Source organism: Mytilus californianus, unplaced genomic scaffold (genome assembly GCF_021869535.1).
Source record: "Mytilus californianus isolate M0D057914Y unplaced genomic scaffold, xbMytCali1.0.p SCAF_10, whole genome shotgun sequence".
NCBI classification, from domain to species: domain Eukaryota; kingdom Metazoa; phylum Mollusca; class Bivalvia; order Mytilida; family Mytilidae; genus Mytilus; species Mytilus californianus.
Window position 1 is genome coordinate 42,604,061 of NW_026262582.1, and position 26,154 is coordinate 42,630,214.

The window sequence follows — 26,154 nt, forward strand, 5'->3', positions numbered from 1 at the left end:
TAAAGAACAAATTGAATACAACAAATAATTTAACAACTGTAAAGGAAAAGTTTAATTAATAAATGGGAACGCATAAAAAATGTAAAAATAAATATTATGGCTCTATCAATTCATTTATTTTTCACATGCTGCACTTGATATGTGTTGATTGTTTATCAATGTCACGATCCGGTAAACTTTGGCAAAACACTCGAAAGTTAATTACCTTGCGATCCACAATCACTAAATGAAATATCATTACGTATATACGTTATAGATTCGTAATAAATATTAAAATAAAACGTGCATACAGGACTAAGTTTAGTATATATCCATGCATTGGTTCAATAATTTCGATAACATTAAAATTATAAGAAACTCGTTTCATATGACTTTAAAATATATTACACTGAAGTGAAAAATCCCGGCTAATCCTACGATTTGATTTTGGTTACCATGACAGGATATATGAGCCCACATATCTGTGAACTAAAACGAAAATCAGAATGCATGATAATCAATGTTCAAATCAGGACAATCCAGTATAATATAAATGCAATTAAGGTTTCACAGGGAATAGCGGCCCTGGAGATATAAAACACTGACAGGGAATATGTGAGGTCATAACCCGTGTAAATAATAATAATAATAATAATGATTTATTTTATGATCGTGTCACATATTTGATCAGACATATATATATATATACAATTACATAAACAACACAGAATTAAAATGACCAAATATCCAGCCTTATGTAGACTTATGTTACACTTATGTACAAACAATTATAAAATCTATGTGTTAAAAGAATTAATTAAACAAGTCACACTTAGTCTATATGTGTAAAATTCAAATTCTAAAAATCCAAAAAAAGATTTAAATTATTTTTATTAAACACCACACTGAGCTTTAAAGATAAGAAATAAAAATAGATCAATAGAATTCGATATACATGTATATTACAGTTAAACTTTAAAAACAAATTTTCCCAAAATACTAAATTAATAAGTTATCAATAAAATTGAGAATGGAAATGGGGAATGTGTCAAAAAGACAACAACCCGACCACAGAGCAGAAAACAGCCGAAGGCAACCAGTGGGTCACCAGTAGAGAGAGTTACTTAAGACTGAATTTTTTTTTTTAGTTATAAATAGTTAAAAAATAAATATTATTTCTTAATAAATTCTCATGTGCTAAATAGTTTTCGCATTTGAAAAGATTAAAAAATTGCATACGACAAAGGAGTTTGTATACATGTATCTTCACAAGACATTATTTCGATAAATTTACTGTCCATATCAGGAGTATCAAAACCATCAATTAAAGTTCTAGCTTTCGTAAACAATTCAAACCTAGTAATATCGTCATATAATGGGCAAACCAACAAAAAATGATTTTCACTTTCAACATCGTTCCTAAAAATAGTCGGCATAGTCTTTAATCTACTGGTGTTCGCGGTTGGGCATATCGTCCTGTCTCGATCGCCAACTGTAGAGACCCGCTACGGAAAAGCGTAACAGTTCGTCGCACATATTTTTGAAGATTTAGCTTAAGGTATCGCTCAGTTTTAACGTTTGTTTTGTATAAACGGTATGTTCTTAATTTATTTCCGTTTACATTGTTCGAATCGTCAAACAGCTCTTGTTTTAATTCATCGTTATTAACAACATCAAAACGTTAATTTATTGTTCGCATAACAGTTTTTATAGAAATTAATGTATCATTAAATATATCACAGGCATCAATGGTTTCCACAAAACTGTTCACCTTTACGTACCAGCCTTTACGTCGATTTTTGTAAAGATACCGAATACCGTAACATTTTAAACGAAAAAAAAAAACACCCCGTCATGTGTTTTTTTCAATTACATATCCATTTATTCATTATATATAAAGTTTCATATAAATGTGTTGTGTCACGAACATATTTATTACTGAGAAGTTTTCATTGGATGAAAATTATATAATAGCTCGTAATTAGATCGCTCTCTCTCAAACATAAGTTTAATTTTATACAACTTAATAAAATCTTCTTGCCAACGACCATATCTGTCTCTTGAACGGTATGTCATGTCATCGTCACTATTGTCATCCACTTCATCTTTACTTTCATCTTCTGAATCATCACTTGATGAGCTACTTTCACTTTCATCATCAGTACTATTTCTGGCATGATCGATTTTGTCTGAGATTTTAGACGTGTAAGTTTCAGCAGAAATGTTTTCATTGTTTAATTTCCTTCTTGTATTTGATTCGTCGATAGCAATGTCAAGATCCTGCAGAATGGAATTTACTTTTGGCAGCAGATCGTTGAATCTGGTACCCTCATTTAGAAATTCAGTTTCGTTTTTGTAAATATGCATCAGAAATCGTTTCGCTCTCGTAAAGCGTTTATGTGATCTTAAAAACATTGAATGAATCTGAAATAAATTTTTAAACGTGAATTTTTAAACGAGATTAATAGATTAAATAATAATAATAATAATAATAATAATAATAATAATAATAATGAGTATTTGTTTTTTTTACACTGTTTCATATATAAGAAATTATATTTTAGATGTTTTGTTTTCAATATTGTACGAATATGTCTCTGTAATGGGCATACCATACTGTATGTGCAGTGTTGCCACCGTCAATTGGGATTTGACAGTCACAAATATCAATTTTAATCGCTTGGGTCCGAGGTGGCAACTATTCAGATACACTACTGTTATTTCTTAAATTTAATTTTTATAATGGTTTTTACGTCAACTTTTTAAAATATCTTTGTATTTGACTTTCTACCTTTTTAAGTGCTTTCTGTACCCCACTTTCTTTGAGTCTCTTTACTCTGGATTTTAAAGATTTTGATAACATATTTATCATTCTACGACTCTGTAGTTTCTGTAAACCCTAGAAAAATATAAGAAAATTTTAGAATAATAAATATTGCCAACGAGAATTAGTTTTCCTAATTCATTACGACAAAGGAAAAAAATTCGAAGTTAGATTTTGTTTGCTATTTCTCCGCTTTTCATGGGGTTTCATACGTGTAGACTATATCTTTGCTGTCCACAGTGGTTTTGGAAATGACTATTTGACTAAAATACGGTTACCTTTGATTGAAAAACTGAACAAGCTCTTTTTAACGGTTATTAATGATTGAAACTTTACAATCAACCCGCGTCTACTTATTTTTATATTGTGACTTAAAATGGTAGTACATAAACCTGGTCTAGAAATTTTGTAATCCGTAATATACAGAACAATTATCTGGACAATTGACCAGTTTTTTTCATTCATTTTGTTTAGTTACGTTTATCTTATTTTATTTTTTTGTCATTGTGCCGAAAAATTATTATATGAAAAATAAAACCTTTTCAACAAGATATTTGACCAAACACCAAGGACGAGCAACAGTAATGAGGGTCTGGATGGGGTTTACAGAATAGAAAATAATGGGCAAAAAGTGCAAAATGAATGGCTAAAAAAATAAAGAATAGAGAAAAATAGGCTAAAAAAAATAAAATATAGAGAAATATAGGCTAAAAAAATAAAGAATAGAAAATAGTTAGGTGCTAAAATATAAAGAATTGAGAATAATGGGTAAAAAGTATAAAAAAATAAAGAAAAATGGCTAAAAAATTAAAGAATACAGAAATGAAGGATTTTATATGTTATAATAACAACACTGGTTGAATTTTAATATGAATATCCAGTAAACTTCGTACAAATGTAAGAAGGCTTTTCTTTACATTTTTCAGAAATCAACTCGAATTTTTGCAAAATATTTTTAAGTTTAAACGTAACCTTTTTTCGTTTAATTACCTAAAGGGTTGTCTTGTGTAAATTAGTATAGTCACCTGGACTATTCTCATGGACAATACCCCTCTATCAGTAAAACACAAGCTAGAGAAGAGTGTCCGTTTGTTAAATGTATGTGGGATATTTAAATACACAGTCACGTTCGGTCGAAAGCGGGATTAATCGTGTACAGAGAATGCCACTTTCTCCTCCTACTGTTTAATACCCTCGGAACAATTCTTGCAGACTGTGGATGGCCTGTTTGAAGGCAAAATTATGGATTTAAAGTTTCCCGTTCTTCACCTCAATTGATCCCATTTTCAGAAACTACTTATTAAAATTATGTATCTGTTCTCGTCCTGTATAAGTATGGAATATATAATACTCTCTAAAGTGGAGATACAAAAGTAAATCGATTTAACGGATATTTTTAAATATCTGTCATCAACAAATATTTCCTTATAGGACAGAAATATTTCAACAATGCTAAAGATAGCAGCTGACGAGGTTCTTAACTTAGGACAAACACATTTAAATTAGTTTTCATATACACTGAATCCCCCCTTTAAATGTCGACCACATTTGCATTTAAATGTAATCTTTATTTTCGTGTTGGAATCCTCATTTCGACTTTGCGATGAATCACCGAAATAAAAATGATTTTTCTTTGTTTTGGGTTTTATCAATTTTGTATATGGAACTTATATAATGATTTAAAACATCATAGGTCTTGTTTTAAATGTTATTGGTGGGGTTTGTCTCAACAGAGAATAATGGAAACAGAAAAATGAAGAATAGAGATTAATAAGAGAAAACAGAAGATTAAATGGGTTACAGAATTAAAGAATAATGCACATGAATAAAGACTCCCAATCTGGACCCTCAGTTTACTTTTCATAAAACTCATATTCCCATTCGGTCTATTTGTTTGTAGAAATTTTTACGCAGTCCATCCGAACCACTGCGCTACTCATATATTATACATACATGTATCCTTCAAAATTGTCAGTAATTATCTAACAATGTCTTGATGTGCCCTATGGGTGTCTTGATATTTACCAATATTGTTCTGTATTTTACAATGTCATCGTCGGGCAAATTATTAGTTTTCAGAATTCTTTGATCTCTGGATCTCATCCTCCTTTTGTATCCTTTCAAGATTTTTTGTTGATTGTTAAACGTCCAGTGAGAAATAATTCATGCATATTCAGAAAAAAAGAAGTTAATAATCATTACAATATAAATGTTCTGCAAGGTAGGTTGACCTGGACGACGGGCAGGAAGTTTGGACTTCCACTGAAAAATGAGAATATGTTGGATCGAGGCAAATATTTTTCCTGCAACAGACATACTACATAGAGACACCACATGTTGTTACAGTGGTAAGCGCAGAGAGTATAGCTCTCACCTTACACAGAGCATATGATTTACATCTCTATTTGGCCAGACATGGCTTTGTATATATATATAATTATGAGAATTTTATTCGTAATAACATACAAAATTTCTTTGCACCTCGTCTATGTAGTCTGAACCTTCCTGTAGTTTTATTGTCAATCCTCGAAGGGTGTCAATTATTGGTGTCAAAGGTGGGAAATTCTCCATGCCCAGTTTTTATCTTCGTCAAATATCACCTGAAATGATACACAGAATCTGAAATGTTAAACGGAATCTGAAATAAACATTAAACAATAAAAAAGAGGGTCTGGTTGGGGGTGTTCTTCATTTCTGTATTTTAAATTTTTAAGCCATTTTCGTTTCTTTATAAATTTTGCATAATATTCTCAATTCTATACATTTTAGGCCCCCTATTATTCTCTTTTTTTCTCTATTGTATTTTTGCCCTAATTTTTTCTATATGTTTGACCCATTTTTCGGTATACATGGTATACAGTCTGTAGTATTGGCCCATTATACTATATTCTGTATACCCCATTCAGAGCTTCATATACATGATTTTATCTTATATACGCTGCTTATAAATGAAAATAAATATACTGTAAATGTACATGTATTGAAGTTGTAAACCATAACTACGACCTATATCGTTCTCTGCTGTCCTAATTTATTATATAAATGTTTTTTTATTGAAATCTTGACTAATTTGAACTCGGAAGTATTATGTAAAGTGGATACCTCATATGCAACTATTCCAGTCATAATTACGTTCGATAACTCTGCATGTTACTGGTTTAATTAGGATTATGTAAAATTTACTAGTTACCCGATGAATGGTTTAAAGAAAATTGAAAAATATAGTTATTTCACCTCGGTTAATATCCATTCGAGGTCTTCTTTTATAAATATAAAATAATATCGTAATGAATTTCATTGAGAATCTGACAACACTAATCAACATAGGTATTGTCAAAACATACATCTACATAGATATTGTCAAAACTTACATCGTGATTAGGTGCCATGTTTGTTTTCTTTGATCACGGTGATGTTATGACTTAATATCTCCTTAGTCTAGCTATGTCCTTGGCTATCATTATAGTGACAATAACGTGTCATATTTAATTGCAATATAAACAGTGAAATTAAATTGAATTATTTGCATGGACAAAATAAGTGTCGAACATCGTCTACGTTTGAAAATTATTTGGTCGCCATTTTTTAAATTTTTTATAAAAAAACAACAGCATGTATCAGTTTTATCAAAAGGAACCAATGTTTGATTCTATGCTGTTTTAAGGTAAGACAATGACTGAAAACGCGAGCATCCAACAAATATTTGATTTTCATTGTAACAATCTTACAAAATATATTTTTACCAAGTCGGCCCACGCTGTCAATGTGGTCGCCATCTTGAAAAATAATACCCGATTTTCTGAAAATAGCTAATTTTCAAATCAATTTGGAAGGGACGTAATAAAAAATTAAACTATTGCATGTACGATATTTCAAATATTTATGAATATAGTAATAAGCACATATTTCCACAATTTTTCCATCTGTTTTGTTTAAATCGCAATTTTAGGTTTAACACGACAGAAAATCCAATATTTATCGGAGTTGGATGATTTAACAGTGTGAATTATCGAGGCAACAAGACAAATATTCAAAAGCATTTGGAAGGGAGAAGACCAAAATTTAAACTTTTCCAAAAGGCATAAATATATTTCTAAATATATGAGGAATTACTATATATTTCCACACTTTTTTTATCATGAACTTAAAGTAATTTATTTTATCGATTCCTGAAAGCCCCTGTGCATTTCTATACATTTTACTTGGGCATGATACGGGTGATGTGTGACGTCACCAACGTCACGTGATGACTGCTATAGTTGGATATGGTTGTAGTCCCTTATCGCTACACTTCGTAGCGGAGATTTAGATGGAATGGCAGACCAGTTTAAGTGATATGCAGCACCAATAGTGGACGTCAGGAATTGACATGCAATAATTATTATTATACTTCATGTCAAAATGCCAGATTTTGATTGGTTAATACGAGGGAGGCAATTTACTCTATCCCATGGCAAATACTCTATTACCCTTCACGGAGACGCTTGCTCAAGTGTGCGCTTTAATAAATAAGGATGATTGTTATGTACAAGACGACATAGTTTATTACTTTGAATTTGAAATTTAATAGACAGTAATAACAGAACATTCAGTATAATAAATTAAATAACACATATCTGAGAGGGTGATAGAGCAGATTGTTACCCCTCGAAAAGACATTGTTAACCCTGGCTTCGCCTCAGCTGACAATGTTTTCTCGGGGTAACAATCTGCTCTATCACCCTCTCAGCTATGTGTTATTTATACAATGGACGATCGCATAAGTTATCAAAGATATTAATCTATAAACGGGGAAATAATTATTTCCATATTGGAAAATAATAATTTTCATAAGATGAGATAATAATTTAAATATGGGGCGATACGTAATTCCACATGGGGAGATTCATGATACCATATGCGTAGATAATTTTTGTCATTTGAGTACAATATAATTTTCATATTGGAAGATAATAAATTTCTTATGGGGCGATAATGATTTGCATATGGGGCGATACTTAATTCCGTGTGAGTAGATAATTATTTTCATTTTAGAAGAATATATTTTTCATATTAGAAGATAGTAATTTTCATATTGGTAAAAAGTTATTTTCATATTGGAGTTTAATTTCGTCGACAATATATTTAAATATAGATCATAGTACACGGAAGAGACCACCACTTGAGATAGCATCCTTTGACGGGAAGTTATTCAAGTGTCAACACTTTGTTTAAGTGTAATGTTAAAATATGAAACTGAAATTTATTTTTAGAAAATTGAAAGCTACGTGCAAATATTTTTATATAAATGAAAAGAAATGTGGGGTATATGTAAATGTGAAAGATATCCTACAAGACAAAAAATAACCCCTCCCCTTAAAAAAATATAAAAAAAATAAAAAGAAATTAACATGTATTTTTCTTAATCTCAACAAAGTTATGCTCTTCAGCAATACAGGTTTTTTTTACTATATGTACAAGCTGTATAACTGCAAAAGTTTACAATAATTGTGGATACATTTTTGATAATGTATACACAATAAAAGATACAAACAATAAGCCTTCAACACTATATTCTTTGAAATAAAAAGAACTACGTTATAACTAAAGACAACTGCAGAGGACCAAGCCACATATACGAAGCTTAATCTCGTTTTTTAATTTTTTTTCACGTTGTTTTAATTGATCAGCAATAAACCATAATTATGTAAACTTTATTAAGCACAAATTACACCCATAAGAGGGCCAAAGGCATAACAATTACATGTATGAAAAACAATATAATGTTGACATTTACATTCACATCAAAATAAAACAAATATTATAACAAAAGGCAGCATAAAAATATAGAAAAACGTTAAATAAATCTGTACCTCCCTCTGAATTTGTTGGATTGTGAGATACATGAAACATAACGAGCAACTTATTCATTTATTGACAAAACATTTCCACAAAAATTGTCAGAACTCGTACATGTTTTACCATTAGAAAGATATGGGATATAAATTTAGCTTCTATCCTTTATAATATTATTCTTTTATAATTTCTTTTTTCAAGATTTATAACTCTCAAATGGACTATGATGTGAGGTTAGGTACTACCTGCTCAGCTCCTGTAGGTTATTGGTGTTTAACAAGTGGATAACAACCACTTTAATATCGGTACGTACAAGACTACTAAAGACAAGCACCAATACAAAAACATTTCAATTTTTAGTGATACATATAAAAGAATATTAGCTATTACTGGAAGCAAAAGCAAAATGCATAATCTGCAGATGCTTGTTAGTTCAATGCACTTAGAAGATATTATGGAAACAGTCCACAGAATGATCTATCAGTCTTATCACAAGAAATAGCAAATACCTATACCTCCCAAGGGTGACTGGGAATAGAAATATGATCACTTTGGTCTTCTTTCGACCAGCAGTTAAACCCTCGCGAAAGTATGGCGTTCGTTTTGCTATGCTGGATGTATGCAGCCACGCCCGGTCATAATGGAGACGTTAAATCCGTTGCCTCGTGTAAAGAGAGTACCACACTCTCTGTACGTTTAGAACCCTTGCAACAACTCTTTGATCGTCAGTAGGTGGCCTGTTGCAATGCAAAATGTCCGTCCCTTTCAATATGTCCTCATTTGATATTGGCAGTCCAAATTTCATCGCTCTTCATCCCAGACGGCCTCAATTACAGCATCTACCTTATTTTATGTATTGTTAATTTGTTTCTCTTCCTGAACAGCATGACATATTTGCTACTGGACGTTAAACAACCCGTAATCAACAATCAATCAATCAATTAAAATATCAATTATAATCTTTAATTTGACCTAGACGAGGATTAAACCCATGAATTCTTGGCGGTACAAAATCATCCTAGATATCGGTAGATGCACTTTATAGAAAATTTTATACAGCAATATGCTGATCTGTACAGGAAGACACGGTGTTGTGCGATGCCCAAATATATATGGAAAAAAGCAATTAAAATCATCTGAGGATTTATTCAAATAATAAATAGTAAATAGGTGAAATTGATATTTACCCCCGTAGTGATTCAACAACAAATTTATACTTTAAGACTTTTATGGGATTGCAAACAAAGTAACATTTAAAAACTTGTTCCTCAACCCGGATACATTTATATTACTTCAGGTCGACCATTCGCTGTTTTTACTTTTTAATGCGACATGCGTATTTGAATATAAGCAATTTTTTGTCAGACCAAAGATTCGAGGAAAAACAGACATAGCAAAAGGCAAAATCGAAGAATAGATCAACAACGGTCTCGAAACGCTCCACAGAAAGCACACACACAAAACCAAAACCTGAGGTTGAATTCGGGAGCTTTGAAAGGATCAACAGTTCTTCATGCATTAATTAGTGTTGTAATAGTAAAATACGTTGTTCAGACACATCTGGTTACAAGTATTCATGCTAAAAGAGACTGGTGTTTGTCTATTGTCTAAACCTAAGACATCACAAAACTCATTAAAGATCGGTTCAAATAAATTGTCTAACCCTAAAATTTTCCCGAATGTGAGAAGTAGGAAAACATTATTTTTATTCTCAATGGCACAGACTGTTAAAGAAGCATACGATCAACCTGATAAAAACTAATAGCCTTTAGGAGCTGATCAGGTAGCACCTACCTCATATTATAGTTCGTTTGAGTTACATAATTCTTCAAAAATTAATTATTAAAAATTTAATAACTTCAAAAGAGAGGCGAAAGATACCAAAGGGACATTCAAACTAATACATTGTAAGTAAAAAAAAAACCTGACAATTCCATGGCAATAAAAGAAAAAAAAAAAAAAAACAAAAGACAAACAACAGAATACAAAACACAACATAGAAAACTAAAGACTGAGAAACAAGAACCCCACCAAAACTGTGTATGATCCAAGTGCTCAGGAAGGGTAAGCAGATCCTGCTCCACATTTGTTGCTCTTGTAAGTACAAACCCGTTGAAAAGTCTAATTCGGTAGTTCACATTCAGGGAAAAGGAAAGAGGATTGTGGTTATAACGACCTGTTACCAAGTGATGATGGTGTCCGTCAAACTTTCAAATTGAATGTATTCATCATGAACTTCATACAAACTGAATATTATATCCAAGTAAGGGAAAACAAATATAAAACAATCAATGGAATATATATATATATATGTATCAATAAAACAAATAGCAAATATATGAAACAGAAAAGGGTCATACAGTCGAGTTCCCGTGTTCATAGATTAAGCCGGAAACATAGAAGCACAGATGATTTCATATTTTCCCCAAAATACACTCAGTCCGAATGAGAATTTATTGGAGTTTAAAAAGAATAATTTTCTGAAATTAAAATCGAGAAAATTATAAGCTTTGTGTTATCCGATTTTATTCGGTTTTCATTTTTGATATGCTTGTGTGACCTAATATTTGGTGTTGTGCCATTTTCAAAATGCATATGAACTGGTATGAGCCCGACATCTTAATTCTACAAAATGTAGAAAAGACACCCATAGACATCAAAAGGAATAACTATTGTGGACGAAACATTAATGATATAAAAATTAGCAATAATACAGGACATGTAAAACTTTCGTTTCTTAATATGCAGCTATAACTTAAGAACTATTTCTTTTTAGTAAGCCGATACACAAGGCATTTCCGAAGAGTGATAAAACCTACAAGTAGTATCGCCTCATTGTTCAATCCCGGTACTATTGGCATGTTTTTCCAACATGTTTTTGTTATGAATTGTATCTTTGATTACATTTGTTTTTAAATTAAATTAAACTCGTTATCAGTAACGCGACAATGTTACAAATGAACAGGAGCTGCTTTCCTCTCCGGAACACCTGAGTTTACCATTTTCCCAAATAAATTTTGGGCAATTCTCTATTCTGTTAACCACACCCATATCCTCTCTTACCGAAATCAATTAAAAAAAAAATCAAATTGTCATTAAAACTCAATAAGACAAAATTGTCTGACTAAACGTATATACGATACAAATAATATATTTATAGAATTATAGTTAAGTTTTCCTTAAGAAAATATCTATCTTTTAAGTTATTACAAAACCAGTCGATATGCAACATTTCTATATTGCAAAAATACTTAGAGCAAGAGAGTGTACTGAAAAATAGGTACAAACACTACATGTAAATATAAATCAATTGTTTTAAAAACAATTGTTAAACGGTCTTTCCCCTCCGAAACATGATTAATTGGTTTTTTGCTTGGTTGGTTGGTTGGTTGGTTGGTCGGTCGGTCGATTGATCGATTGATTGATTGATTGATTGCATGGCACTTTCTCTGTGCGACGCAGATAACTTAAATAACGCCTATATTCTGACCGAACGTGACTGCGTACTTAGACATCCCGCACAGCCAAACGGACGCCTGAGATGTCCTCATAAAAATTGATCCTAGCATCATTCGTTTATAAATTTTCTCTAGTTTCTATGTTACCTCGGACTTCCATTTGTCATCTATTTGTTGTGTATGCATTTTGATTGAATTTGTAGGAAAACGGAGTAAATTTTATCTTGGAAGTTTTATTTTCCCTCATTTGGATATGCAATGTTTTATTCTAAATTTATGTCCGCGCGCGAGATGGTGTTGTGAAGTCACGTGACCCTCGAATATATATGTCTGGAGTTAATATTAATTTCTTTTCAGGGAGACCGTTGAACAGAGCACATGTGTATTGATCAAAGAAACACGATAACTATTGTTTTTATTTTGTACAGGTCATTGATGTCGGATCATGCATACATATTACGTACACATGTTTACGGGAGCACAGATTTGTATTTTAATGCATGTTTAGAAATTTGAGTGTAGTATTTCAGTAATACATTGATTTTAATTTCGCAATCAAGCGGACCGCACGTGCCTCATCGATTAATTTCAGAAAATACATGAATTGGAGCAGATTTTTGCAGGGATGGATTTCTATTTCAGAAAGAAATTTGTACATAAGAAGGATTAGCATTTTACAGTATAATGTACGGGACTAAAAGCGATCTTCTTTTCTTTGAAATGGGATAACTTAAAAAAAAAATCAGTTGAAAAAAGGGGGGGGAGTGTAGTGGTAGACTGTGGTTCATTATTGAGATAAGAAACATTTACAACATGATAGCTGCAAAGTTTGAAATTTTGATAAGTAATTTGTTGATTCGACCATAACAGGGACATTGACCCTGCAATAAAATGACGCATACCATTTCGACAAAAAATTTCTAGTAAACACGTGTCGCGACAAACTTTTTGGTTAAATTGTTTTGTCGATATCTATAACTCTTTCTAGGAAGAAGCAATATGAACCTAATGTAAAAAATCACAACATGACCTTGACCTTTGACCTTGACCTAGTTTTCTATTCTTTAGGACCAAGGACATCAAATCAACAGACCCTAGGTCTCTATCACTTATGGTTTACCAGTTACAAATGCATATCACTTATTTCAAATGCATTAGGGGAAATAACTCTCATATGGAGTCTTCGTATCGCTTCCGTCAAAATTGGACAACAAATCCTGAGGATATAGCGAGCCATTTGGTAAAATAAATTTGTCGCTTTCTTTTACGGTTACGGAGGAGATGCAGTCACAAGGAAAACAGTGTTCAGGGAGATAACTCCTACAAAGAAAATTGTTCGGCTTAGAATGAGTGAAAATAAAAAGCGCATAAACTGTATGATACTATATAAGAAATATCTAAGCGACATCTTGCGAAACAAAAATTTTACGCGAGAACAAAATTAGGCGGAAGAAAAAAAAAAAATAATAATAATAATTAAAAACCAATTGTTCAGAGAACAATTGAAGGTCTTTCCACCCATAAAGATCAATTTTGATATAGAACTATGAAAATTCAGTTTGAATTATCATATCCAGCGTCAAATGAAAGCTTATTGTACACTGATTCCAAAAATATATGGTTTCTATACATTTTTTTTCTAAATAAGGGAGGTATACTGTTACTTCCGGTTTGAAAAATGTCACTTCCGGGTTTTTTTGATAGTTTACTTGATACTGGTTCCAAAAATATATGGTTCAATATACTTTTACATTAAATAAGTACAAAAAATAGCTACTTCCGGTTTACACCAGGTCACTTCCGGTTGGCTTTTCCATAGTAAAGTGGCTTGCCACGTAATGCAAAAAGTCCCATGGCTTTATCATGTATACATATGAGGTAAAAGCAAAGGTCAAAATCTAGAACGTCAATTTTACCTATGACCTTGAGCTCAATTTCAAGATCATAAACCAAGGGCTTCAAATCAAAAGACTATAGGTCTAAATTATATATGGTTATTGAGTTATATCACTATATGCTTATCTTTTAATAAACGAGGGGAGAAAAACTCCAATTTAATGTAAGCGTACCCTTTTAACCAAAATTTATGTGTTACGACATGTCGCAACTTACAATTTAGTAAAAATATGTTGTCGATATCTTATACGGTTTTTGAAAAGAATTGATAATAAGCCAAAATCAAAATTTAAAATATGACCTTGACCTCTGACCTTGACCTAATTTTCTTATTTTTGGATCAAGGACCTCAAATCAAAAGATCCTAGGTCTCTATCACTTATGGTTTACAAGATAGAAACTTAGATATCACTTATATCAAATGCATAAGGGGAAATAACTCTCATATGGAATATTCATATCGCTTCGGTCAAAATAGGACAAACCATGCAAAGGATATAACGAGCAATTTTATAAAATAAATTTGTCGCTTTCTTTTACGGTTACAGAGGAGATGCAATCACAAGGAAAACAGTGTTCGGGGAGATAACTCCTTCAAAGAAAATTGTTCGGCTAAGAATGGGTGAAAATAAAAAGCGCATAAACTGTATGATACTATATAAGAAATATCTAAGCGACATGTTGCGAAACAAAAACTTGACGCGAGAACAAAATTTGGCGGAAGAAAATAATAATAATCAGAACAAATACAATAGGTCTTTCCACAGAAAAGTGGAAAGACCTAATAATAATCAGAACAAATACAATAGGTCTTTCAACAGAAATATATATATTCTTACACATGTCTTATTTTATTCATAAACAGTATTTACTAGCTATTTATATGCATGTGTATGTGCATACATTTATTTTTCATTGACAACTCTTAAATTTTGAGGTGGTATTATAAACAACAGTATGATATTTAATTCACCAGACAGATACGATCATTTAGATGATATCTTGGTCATTGATAAGGAATAACTTTATAACGACAAACGACAAATTTATTTTACTCGCGTAGTGGTATTAACCATATGTGGATTCTTAAAAATTCTAAAGAACTTCTGGACAATTTTAAATCTCGGTCTATTTCTGAAATTAATTCTAACATAGCTTTTGATTTTTTAACCCTGTATACCAAGATTCCCAATGTGAAATTATAAAATTGTTTTGAATAAACATTGAACGACAAAATTTCTTCTTATGTGACGTTTACATTTTCTGACGTCAGACACGCGAAGCAATGAATGTGGTTTTTAATTTGATAGATGCTTTTTAGCTTTTTTGTAAATGATTGTTTGTTTTGAGATTGTAACACAGTGATGACTGCTGTACCCATATTTTGACTATTTTATTTATTATGTCTGTTTTGTTCACGTATCGTTGTAAATAACACGGAATTTGATGAGACTGTCGTACAAGTGAGAGGTTCAATCCACCATTTTCTACATTTGAAAATGCCTGTACCAAGTCAGGAATATGACAGTTGTTGTCCATTCGTTTGATGTGTTTTGTCATTTGATTTTGCCATGTGATTATGGACTTTCCGATTGAATTTTCCTCGGAGTTCAGTATTTTTGTGATTTTACTTTTTATAAAACAGTGTTTATAAATTTTTGGCTCATTTTTCTGTATGATAGCACAATTATTCTCTTTTCTGTAAACACCACCCAGGTTCTCAACTAGTAGCAACTGATACAAAACGACTGGTTATCCGATTTCAGATATTTAGTATTTTTTTTTACTAATTATTGAATGTTGATTCACCTTTAAAAAGTATAAACATGAATGATAAACTGAAATCTTGCAAAATGAAAGAAGACATCCACAAACATCAAACGGAATTACAACGGTTAGGATGAACATTAATAATATAGAAACTAGCAATTTATTAGATGTAAGACATTTAAAAAAAACTTTTAATGGGTGCTTTAAGCTATATGCAACTAAATGACTTAGGACTAAATACTTCAATTTCCAAGCGGTACAAGAAAAATATTTCAAAAGGATAAAACCCAGTTATATATCGCCTCATATTGAAATCCCTGAGGTATTTTTAAAAACACATGGTTTTTGTTATGAATTATATCTTTGATTACATTCCATTCTTATTCACAACTAAGCATGTGTCAGTAACACAACGGTGTCATAAAAGGAACCAGAAAATGAAAGCTTACCCCTCCCCTTCCCCCTCCCACTTGACTTTACTTTGGAGTTTTGATGGGATTGGTGTTTTTCTGTATGGTGGCCTGTCGTTCTTTAACCTGTATTTCAATAATCGCCTTTAAACACATAGAATAGATCATACAAATATCTTTTCAATTCCTGTTTTTTCTACACTGGGTTCATCAAGCAACACAAAGATTTATCAAATTGTAAAAGTAGGCTCTTAAGACAATACTTGACTAAACCAACGTAAATACTATATAGACTTAGAGAAAGTTATAATTCTATCATACAATAAAATGAAATACTATCATTATTTAACACTTACAAAACTAGAATTTAGTTCTTCCTTCAGAAAATATCTATCTATTTTACAGTACCAGTTGATATGCTAAACTTATATATAGTCTAAACGTACTCAACAATTAGGAGTGTACTGGTTATCCCAGATTCACACGAGAACTGACTTGACAAGTGCTGTCACATATAAAATCATAATATCCATATTTGTAGATTGTATGTGAACGCCAACTATACAATACATATGATAATAATGTCAGAATTTAACCTTATAGGAAACAGATAATTGGTACAAAATTCAATGTTATTTTAGAATTAAACAATTAACATGATTAGTTTATTCCTCAAAAATCTAAGCAGGAAATAATAGGATGAAAAATTTTGTCCTGCATTTTCTTTTTAGTTATACTCTCTGTCCTGCCTTTTTATTTTTCACTCTATTCGGTCTTGCCTTTGTTTTTTTAAAGTTTATCCTGACTTTTTTTTACCTAAATTGTCATCCTGACTTTCTTTTTGCAGGTGTCTCATCTTGCCTTTTTTTTTACTCAAAACTCCTGTCCTGCTTTAGTAAAACATTCCCAATTTACGACAAGTTTTTCTTGTTCTTATTTTTGTTTGTTCTTGTTCTTTTTCTTCTTCTTCTCGTCTTCTTCTTTTGTCTAATTAATCAGTATACCACCAAGCATGCAATTGATTAATGTTTGTTGCAAGATAAGACAAGACGAGACAAGACAAGACAAGACAATTTTATTCTTGAAAACCACTGTATACCCATTGGTACAAAGAATGAAATAATAAAACATAGTATACAAAATAATGTGTGCACATGATAACCTAAGAATGTTACTATTACTATCCAAAATCATTTAGTTATTATAATAGAAAACAGATAAACAAAGGTTAACCATGAAGACCTGCTAAAGAATTAATCACCTTAATAGATTTACATATATTTTTTTAAACTTATTTCTATGTGTTATCTTTAATAATTTGCATGCGTGGGCTATTGACATACATTTATCAATAACCGTTTAATAAGGAAATTAATATTTCATTATACTTATTGGCTAAAAAAATATTTTAGTATCTAAAAATAATTATCCATTAATAACTAGTTATGTACTTTTACTTTGAAGTACTTTGTAGACTATCGTTGGCATTTTAGTCGTTTTTATGCGATTGTGTTGTCATTTACACGTCGACTTATAAATTTTGCTAGTCCCTTTGGTTACTTCCGTCATTTTTCTTATCTTACGCACAAGAATATAATAAAGGAAAAAAATCCGAAACAACGTACCCGTGAAGAGACATACCCGAGAACGCACTTGATTTCTGAGTAACTTACAGCATACTTGATTTTTGGGTATCTAAGTATACACTTACTTTTTGATTACCCTAGAATACACTTGTTTTCTGAGTTCCTAAGAATACACATATTTACTGAGTACCCAATAATATACTTGTTTCAGAGTGCCCAAGAATACATTTGTATTCTGAGTACCAAAGAATAAAATTTTTTTCTGAGTGTCAAAGACTACACTTGTTTTCTGACTACCCACGAATACACTTGGTTCAGAGTGCCCAGGAATACACTTGTATTATGAGTACCCAAGAATACACTTGTTTTCTGAGTACCAAAGAATACACTTGTTTTCTTAGTACCAAATAATACCCTTGTTTTCTGAGTATCAAACAATATACTTGTTTTCTTAGTATTCAATAACACACTTGTTTTCTGAGTACAAAATAATACACTTATTTTCTGAGAACCTAAGAATACACTTGTTTTCTGCGTACCAAAGAATACAATTGTTTTCATAGTACCCAAGAATACACTTGTTTTTTGAGTATCCAACAATACACTTGTTTTCTGAGTACACAAGAGTACACTTGTTTTGAGTACCTAAGAATTCACTTAATTTCTGAGTACCCAAGAATACAATTGTTTCCGAGTACCAAAAAAATAAACTTGTGTTCTGAGTACTCAAGAATACACTTGTTTTCTTAGTATTCAAGAAAAAATACTGACCTAAGTATCAAAATAATACACCTGTTTTCTCGAGCAGTTGCAAAAAAGAAACAGGAAGTGCATCCATAATATCAATCGAAGGCAATACAACCAAAGGAAAACACTAAATGACACTGTATATAAGTTATTGCTTGAATTTAATAACATTAACGGTACTAATTTTACCTCAACAGATGCGCATTTTGACAATAAATCTCTTTAGAGATGCATGCTCAAGATAATAAAAATTATAGTCTAAAATCTCATACAAGCCAGTAAAAACCAACAAAAAAGTATGCACGAGGATTTTGATTTTTGATTTTTGGTGTTTTAACGCCACTTTTAAGCACCGCTTTTGGGCTATTTCGTGGCGGCCAGTTTTTATAGGCGGAGGAAGCCGGAGTGCCCGGAGAAAACCATCGACCTTCGATAGGAAAACTGACAATCCTTGTCAATTAAGATTGGAGTCGAGTGCACCCGCACGAGCGGGGTTCGAACTCACAACCTCAGTGTTGACTGGCTAGTGATTACAGTAGTAACTACTTAGACCACTCGGCCACCGAGGCCTCTATGCACGAGGAAGATACATTCCTTAATTCAAAAAGATTTCGGATTTTTATGATTATAGCAATTTCAATCGAACGATAACCGTATTGTCTTGCCAGTCCTGAAGAACTAGCTACTTGGCTAGTAATAATTTATATTTTTCTGTTTAGAAACATTAAAAACAGCACCTCAATATAGAGTATATATCTCTCAGTTGAAGCAATATTGAATGATTCCCCTGAAAGAGGACTGCAGCTAACAGGAAAGCTAATGCACAAAGGATTCCTAGTGGTAAAGTTGAAGTCCCTTCGAGAGATTAAGGACGCTACCATGATTTGGTTGACCGTTTTGGAGTATTTGTATAAGAGATGACCCTAGATTTGTTTACGCTGAATTAAAAATCATGTTTTCTGTTACTCAATGATCACCGAAACTTCCCTTGCAAAGTGCAGCATGACAATATCCGACACAATGAGAAAATCTTTACTCTTCCAGAGCACCTTGGATCATCCCGGTTTTTGATGGGGTTCGCGAAGCTTAGTCCTTAAGAGTCTTGTTATGTTTTGTGATCTGTTATTTTGTCTTCTCTTCGTTTTAGTTTTTGGCAATGGTGTTGTTGATTTCTTTTCGACTTATTATTTATGATTGTCCCTTCGGTATCAATCGTCTCTTTGTTACTAGATTTGTGTAAGGTCTGGTTATTTTTTTGACATGATATGGGAATTTAAGTAAGTTATACTTGACACATCATATTTCTTATATGTCAACTGGATTGATGCTATGAATAATTTTATTTATATCTGTCTAAAAATAATTCCAGCGTTCAAAAAGCTTTTATGCGCTTAGAGCTACATGACCGAAATGGTCTACAGTTTCTTAATAATTTCTTAATTTATCAACGGGGAATATCAGAAAAGTAAGTTATAAATCATGTTCTTGAATGAGACAAAGTGCACATGTCTGATTCTAAATCTCTGAAATCTAACTCGATTTTGGTACATGCATACTTAATTTGACTGGTTGTATCTCTCGTATACCCATGGAGTAAGGCAAAACGTCGCTTTCAAAAGTTTAATAGAATTACATAAAAAAAAACGCTCTGTAAGTTAAATGAACATAGAATATGTAAAGATATACATGTATCATCTTGTATTATTTGTGAGGTAGACACTGAATATTTATCTATTAGGTCTGAGTACTTTCCGAAGATCTTTTTGATAAAACGAACGAGACGTTCTTTGACACTGGCTCATTAATATTTTGCTCAGACACCGATGACGTTTTACAAAGTCTAAGTAGCAGTTCAAGCTCTTGAATATCGTATGAGTTGCATAATGTATACTCCATACGCGGGTGAAGCTGGTATATTGCTGCTGAGGTGATGAAAATTTATAATTTCAAAATTGAAATCGTCTCGTTTGTCAAAGAACCTGGTACTGATATGACCGCTGTTGTCAAATTCGAGGTAAATGTCTAGAAATGATGCGGAGGAAGCTGTGTATGTGGATTCTTTACTTTATAATTCAGAAGGATATATAAGTGGGAGCCATTCTTTCTTACTAAATGGAAAAAAAACATCACCATAATACCTGTTTGTGAAATTAGATAATCTAGCTTCTTTGATCTGCTTGTATTTTGCAAGTGTCTGACGGAACAACGACTCATATGAAAATAAGAAAATGTCGGCCAAGAGTGGTGCACAGTTGGTTTCCATAGGAATGCCGACAACCTGCTAGAAAAATCTACCTCCAAGTTCGACAAATAAGTTGTCAATGAGATACTGCAGCATACTTATCACTTGTTCTTCGGAGTAGCATGTGTTAATTTCGGGCTAATGTTTTACAAAACATGAAGAATTACATCTCCAAAAAAATTAATTTGTAGCGTATGATACTATTTTTAATAAGGAAAGCATTGTTTAATATTTCTTTAAGACGGGTTTTTAAATTTTCATGTGGTATGGTGGAGTAAAGACATTCTAATTGGAAATTTTTCATCTATCGAATGGAATATATAAGACAAATTCGAAAGTCAGTTATTTTGATTACATGAGGTTCAAATATTCTAGGAGACCAAACATTTCCCTATCAAAAAGTGTACATTTAGACCTACTATGAAAGGATTTTGTTTAATTTCCCGGAGAGATAAACCCACAAATATGCATATTGATCTGTGGTCTCGTTCAAAATACAGCTGCCAGGATTGAATCAAATTCAATTGTGACGTCAAACACGTGTAATCCATGTTTAATTGTAGTTAGAACACGGCTTTGTTTACAGAGCAAACGAGGAGCGTCATATTAGAACGAGTGTTTCAAATAACCTGCATCAGTAACCTAAAGATTACAGTTATCAAACGCAAAAAACAAAATGTTGAAAAGCACAAAACCAAAAAATACTGATTTGCCCTGATAAGTTTTATGAGTATTGCAAGTTCACATTTCAGAATCAAGTATCAAAAGTGATCAAGTAAACTCACTCCTCCTAAAACCTCGTTCGACATCAAATATCGCTAAACACATGTACTACATCAATGAGAAATATATTGTTACCAAAAACTCCCAACAATATGGAATTTGTGTGTAAATCATATTACACAAACTGCTTAATAAAGGAATAAATATTAACAGTTCACTTGAAAACCAAACATGTTCTCCAATGACACTTTATAATAGGATATCCCGAACAATTATGTTTTCATTGGAATTTTAATTAAGGATGGAGAACATGTATTGCATACGATATCAAAGGAGAGGCAACTATACAGGAGCTATAGTTACCGATGGATGTTTAAAACGCATAAAGCATTCGATACATACAAATCAAGGTAAAACAAAATCATGGGAAACCAACGAACGTCAAATGAAGCTAAACCGGTTGCGTCGACGGGTTTCATAGTTACTTGGAAACTGCTTATGATTGGGTGAATCTGATCATGCAGATGCTGGATACTATAAAAATCAAAGTCATGTTACAGTACATAGAACACTGTTGGTACATTATAAAACATTCAATATGAATGATGCTTCTTTTTTCCCACACAACAAGAAATTTCTTTAAATTTACATCAAACACAAATATAAGCACTTCCGTAAATATGCGCAACATAAGTTGACCGAAGTTACAATTTCCTTCTGGCATTCATCGGTAAACAATTTTACTGCTACTGTTTTATAAATTATAATACATTCGGCTAATTTTATGGAACGGCTAATTTTATGGAATGTACCGATATTTTCATTTAAATTCTAAAACAAATTTCCAAAAACGGTAATATAAATACGTTTTATATTTACCTAGGCTTTCTGCATCCCGCAGTATGAAAACTAGTGACTTATAAACTAAATCATGTAAATAATATCATTTTAGTCTGAATTAATTCTAGTTTGTCATCAAAATTCAATTTACAACGAAATTATCGAACAAAATTAATCTTACCTTCTATTTCAAGCGTTTGAAATTTGAGTGCAATTAAAAACTCCAGATATAACGTAATACGATTCATTTTGTTCATTATATTACGGCAAGTTTCCTTGTAGCTTTTTTTATTATGATGGATTTGTGTTGAACGTTCAGTTGCAAATATTACATGGATATCAGGACGAATATATTTTGATGTGAAATACAACGCTACTACGAGACCACCAATGGCGTTTGGTAGTCTTTTAAATTTTATAATAAAAAACTGAATATTTAAAAAGGAAAAAAAAATATTGAAATCCAGAAATGAATACCAATGTATTTCAGTTGCAGAATCTCCTGAATAATAAAGGTGTGCATCACCAAATTCTTAATTGCAATGTTAAACGTTTAACTTAGTTTGAAAAAAAAATACTGATGTTGAAATTGTTCAAAAATAAAAAAAAAAGTGGCAATTCAATTAAATGTTTATGACCGTATTATGTGTGTACATTTGAAATATTGTGTCAGTAACAGCCTTGTTTCAGCATCTACAATTCTAGAAGTAAATACAACTTTTCCTTGCAAACTATCAACCCATCATTTAAGGTTAATTTTTTTACAGTTAAGTAGTTTGTTGTTGTCTATATGTATAGGTGATGCTAAAATATTGTTACACAGACATTGAAAGTGCAAATGGTAAAATTTGAATAATCACTTTTCTCCACTGACCATTTTGGTAATTTTCTAGATTTAATGCAAGAAATAAACAGACTTGACTGTATATGTGTTACGTGCCTCCCTCTTTCGATGTGCTAGATGGGCAGGACGCCAAAATTTTGCAGTTTGCAGTCAAAATACATAATATATATGTAGGACTCGGAGGTGCGATGGGGAGGCTGAAGTATGATGGTCTTCCATTTTGTCTTATAACATGGACGTAGTGTTTGAAACGGTGATCCGAGAAGGGACCATCATGATAGAGCGACTATAAAAAGATAGATATAGTGTCCCGACAAAGAATTTCATATTTCTTCTAGTTGCAGTAAACAAAAATACGATGATCTATTTCATTACGTGCTAATTGCTGCTTATTTTGTTTCGTTGTGATTAAGCTAGTATTATTTAAATTTCTAATAGCTGCCTCATTTTTCAGTATTTAAAATGAGTAATGGTTTGAACGGACAATTACCTTTACATATAGCGTCTGTAGTGGTCATTTTCTAAACGCTTGTATGAACGTTGGATTATTTTTGTCTAAGCCAATTTACAAAGAAAACAACAATGTTTCAGTTATTATACGAAATGTAATGACTATTTATCATGATATTCTCGGTGATTTACTTAAAAACATGAAAAGCTGCTCATAACAAACAAATCTCGACTTCTACATTGACATGAGAACCTAAAAAACATTGAAAATATAGTTTATGTAATCCATCGCACCAACGCAATTCGGGGTAGCTATCAAAAAGATAGCTTTACAATATGACACCATCGCACTTCAGCGTGTTTAGAAACACACTTCAGCGTCCAACCATCGCACTTCAGAATAACCATAGCGGTTCGGAGTACCATCGTAGTTCAGAGTCCTACATATATAGCAGAGCATGAAGTTATAAGATGATGTCAGCTTTTTTACATTCGTCTTTAGAAGCTCCAGTATGGACACGTCGAGACATAAGAGCACAGATAGTTCACATAGGACTGCTGCTTGTCTAGAAACACACGGAATATGAACGTAGAAGCGTTTTTAATACACATATCAAAATGTTCTACAAAAAATGAATGAAGATAAGTTTTTTGTAGACGCGGCTGGCTCAAATACAAAATTTCAACCCTTGTATCTATGATGAGTTTATTCCTGTTTGACTAAAACTAATTGCTTTTTTTAAATACAAAACTAAACACTCTAGAACTATAAGATGCTGAAATCAATTGACGTCATTCTTATACATTTCAAATTCGTATTGAATTACAATAACAGATACATGTATTGTTTATAATTTTAAAAATATTTGAAATTAAAATGGCTTTGTTGTAAGGTATATCGTCATAACATATTGTTAAAATATAATAAAAGCATTTGAAGAATTATTATAGCCAACCCTTTTTCACTTGCAGCTATTAAAATTACCAAATAATGAAAGCCAGAATAGTCACTACTTCATATAACAGCAGATATAATGATATTTGCTTTTTAACCCATGACATCTTTTAAACATCGTCTTTGATAATATCACTACCGAAAATGACTGTCCCAAAATAAAAAAAAAAACGATCTGACATCATGAAGTCTTACCAGTGATATTTCTACATCAGACCATCCTCAATCGCCTAAAAAAATCATTAAAAAAGACATGACACTAGAAGACGGTACCATATACATGTCCGAAATAACAACTACAACACGTACAAATGTTCCGACAAATGTTTTAACTCCACAAAATATAATCACGGTTACAAGTGCCATTTCTACAACAGAACAACCACAATCTTATATATACATTTTCCTGCAGGTTTTAGGCTAAATCTTTGTATGTTGGTGATCATTCTACACCTATGTTGCAGTGTATTATAAGCAAATCATAAATTAGATTAGTGAAAGAAATTTAACATATACTCTCATTAATTCTCGACAATCTCAATGTAAAATACCAAGACTATACATTTGAACAACCACCGAACACATAAAGATACATGTATGATACGTATCATGAATATACTTTCATTTGTTGTAGATTTCCTTCCCCGGTCTCCGAAATTGTTCTTGATTTGGCGGTTGTCTTACAATTGAAAGTTATAGCTTACCCAACGCGAACACTTAAATACTCCCCCCCCCCCTTTTTATGTTCCGGTTTTTCTAGAAGGTTCTTGAATCGGACATACGATAAACTTCTTAAACCTGCGGTAACGTGTTTTTATTTCTGTTTCTGAAATTCATTGCGTTACTAAGCGGAGTTTTGCAGTAATTTATATTTCTATACAGACAATGATATCAGATTTTTGTAAACAAAAAAGTTGCAAATCAACGACGACAACTACAAATTATAAAAAAAAACTTGAAGCCCCCACCTAACCCCTAGTTCTTAAAACAAGTTATCCATTTGCACTTTGTATATAGGGAGATGTTTATGTTGTTAATCAGCTATTGATGAGCTATGCTGTCCAAGGAACAATCTGTGGTTTGCACATTGGCAAACACTTACTTCAGATGAACGATTTTCTCCTACTTATGATGTTGAATTATTTTACTTGTGATTCTCGTAATGCGGTAAGATTAAGATTTAGAAGCTTATGTTATAATATCAGTTTCATTGTAGCTGGAAACTATGTTGAGCAGAACGAGAGCAACACCAGAGGTCGATTTATATATCCCATGACGGACGAGGATAATAACAATCTTGTGCAAAAAGAAATATTTAAAACGAAGCACCAACAGCAAAACTGAGTGGTCAGTCACACTGTTTGAAAACTGGCTGGAGCACAGAAATACAATCGCAAACACGGACAATAAACTTTCTGTTGTTGAGGATAGTTAAGTTTCAATGGGTAATTTCAACTCAACACAGTTATTAGATATTTCATAATTGAAGTGCGCCAAAAAAAAAGGAAATGACTACTATCCAAATACACTAATTGAATTGACAATTTGTATCATGCGATTCTTAAGACAAAATGATTGTTCTGAAAGATTTCAGT

The 26,154-nt window shown here is 32.0% G+C and overlaps 1 protein-coding gene across 1 annotated transcript; it reads right to left on the minus strand.

The window, feature by feature from the left end:
* Nucleotides 1–619: 619 nt before the first annotated feature.
* On the minus strand, nt 620–16,651 carry LOC127718152 (uncharacterized). The gene is made up of 4 exons (XM_052224131.1): nt 16,529–16,651; nt 5,270–5,403; nt 2,771–2,878; nt 620–2,403 (listed from the first exon to the last, which is right to left on the minus strand). Exons 2-4 carry the CDS (start codon nt 5,372–5,374, stop codon nt 1,915–1,917), a joined length of 702 nt encoding a protein of 233 aa, XP_052080091.1. The 5' UTR covers nt 5,375–5,403; nt 16,529–16,651; the 3' UTR covers nt 620–1,914.
* Between the last annotated feature and the right edge of the window lie 9,503 nt (nt 16,652–26,154).

What these genes read in the sequence shown, in the direction of transcription:
- LOC127718152 (XM_052224131.1), bottom strand. Translation starts at nt 5,374, where the DNA reads ATGGAGAATTTCCCACCTTTGACACCAATAATTGACACCCTTCGAGGA. An exon ending in ACGAGGTGCAAAGAAATTTT is followed by an intron (nt 2,879 to 5,269) that starts GTATGTTATTAC and finishes ATATTTTTCTAG; the next exon opens with GGTTTACAGAAACTACAGAG. An exon ending in TACAGAAAGCACTTAAAAAG is followed by an intron (nt 2,404 to 2,770) that starts GTAGAAAGTCAA and finishes AATTTATTTCAG; the next exon opens with ATTCATTCAATGTTTTTAAG.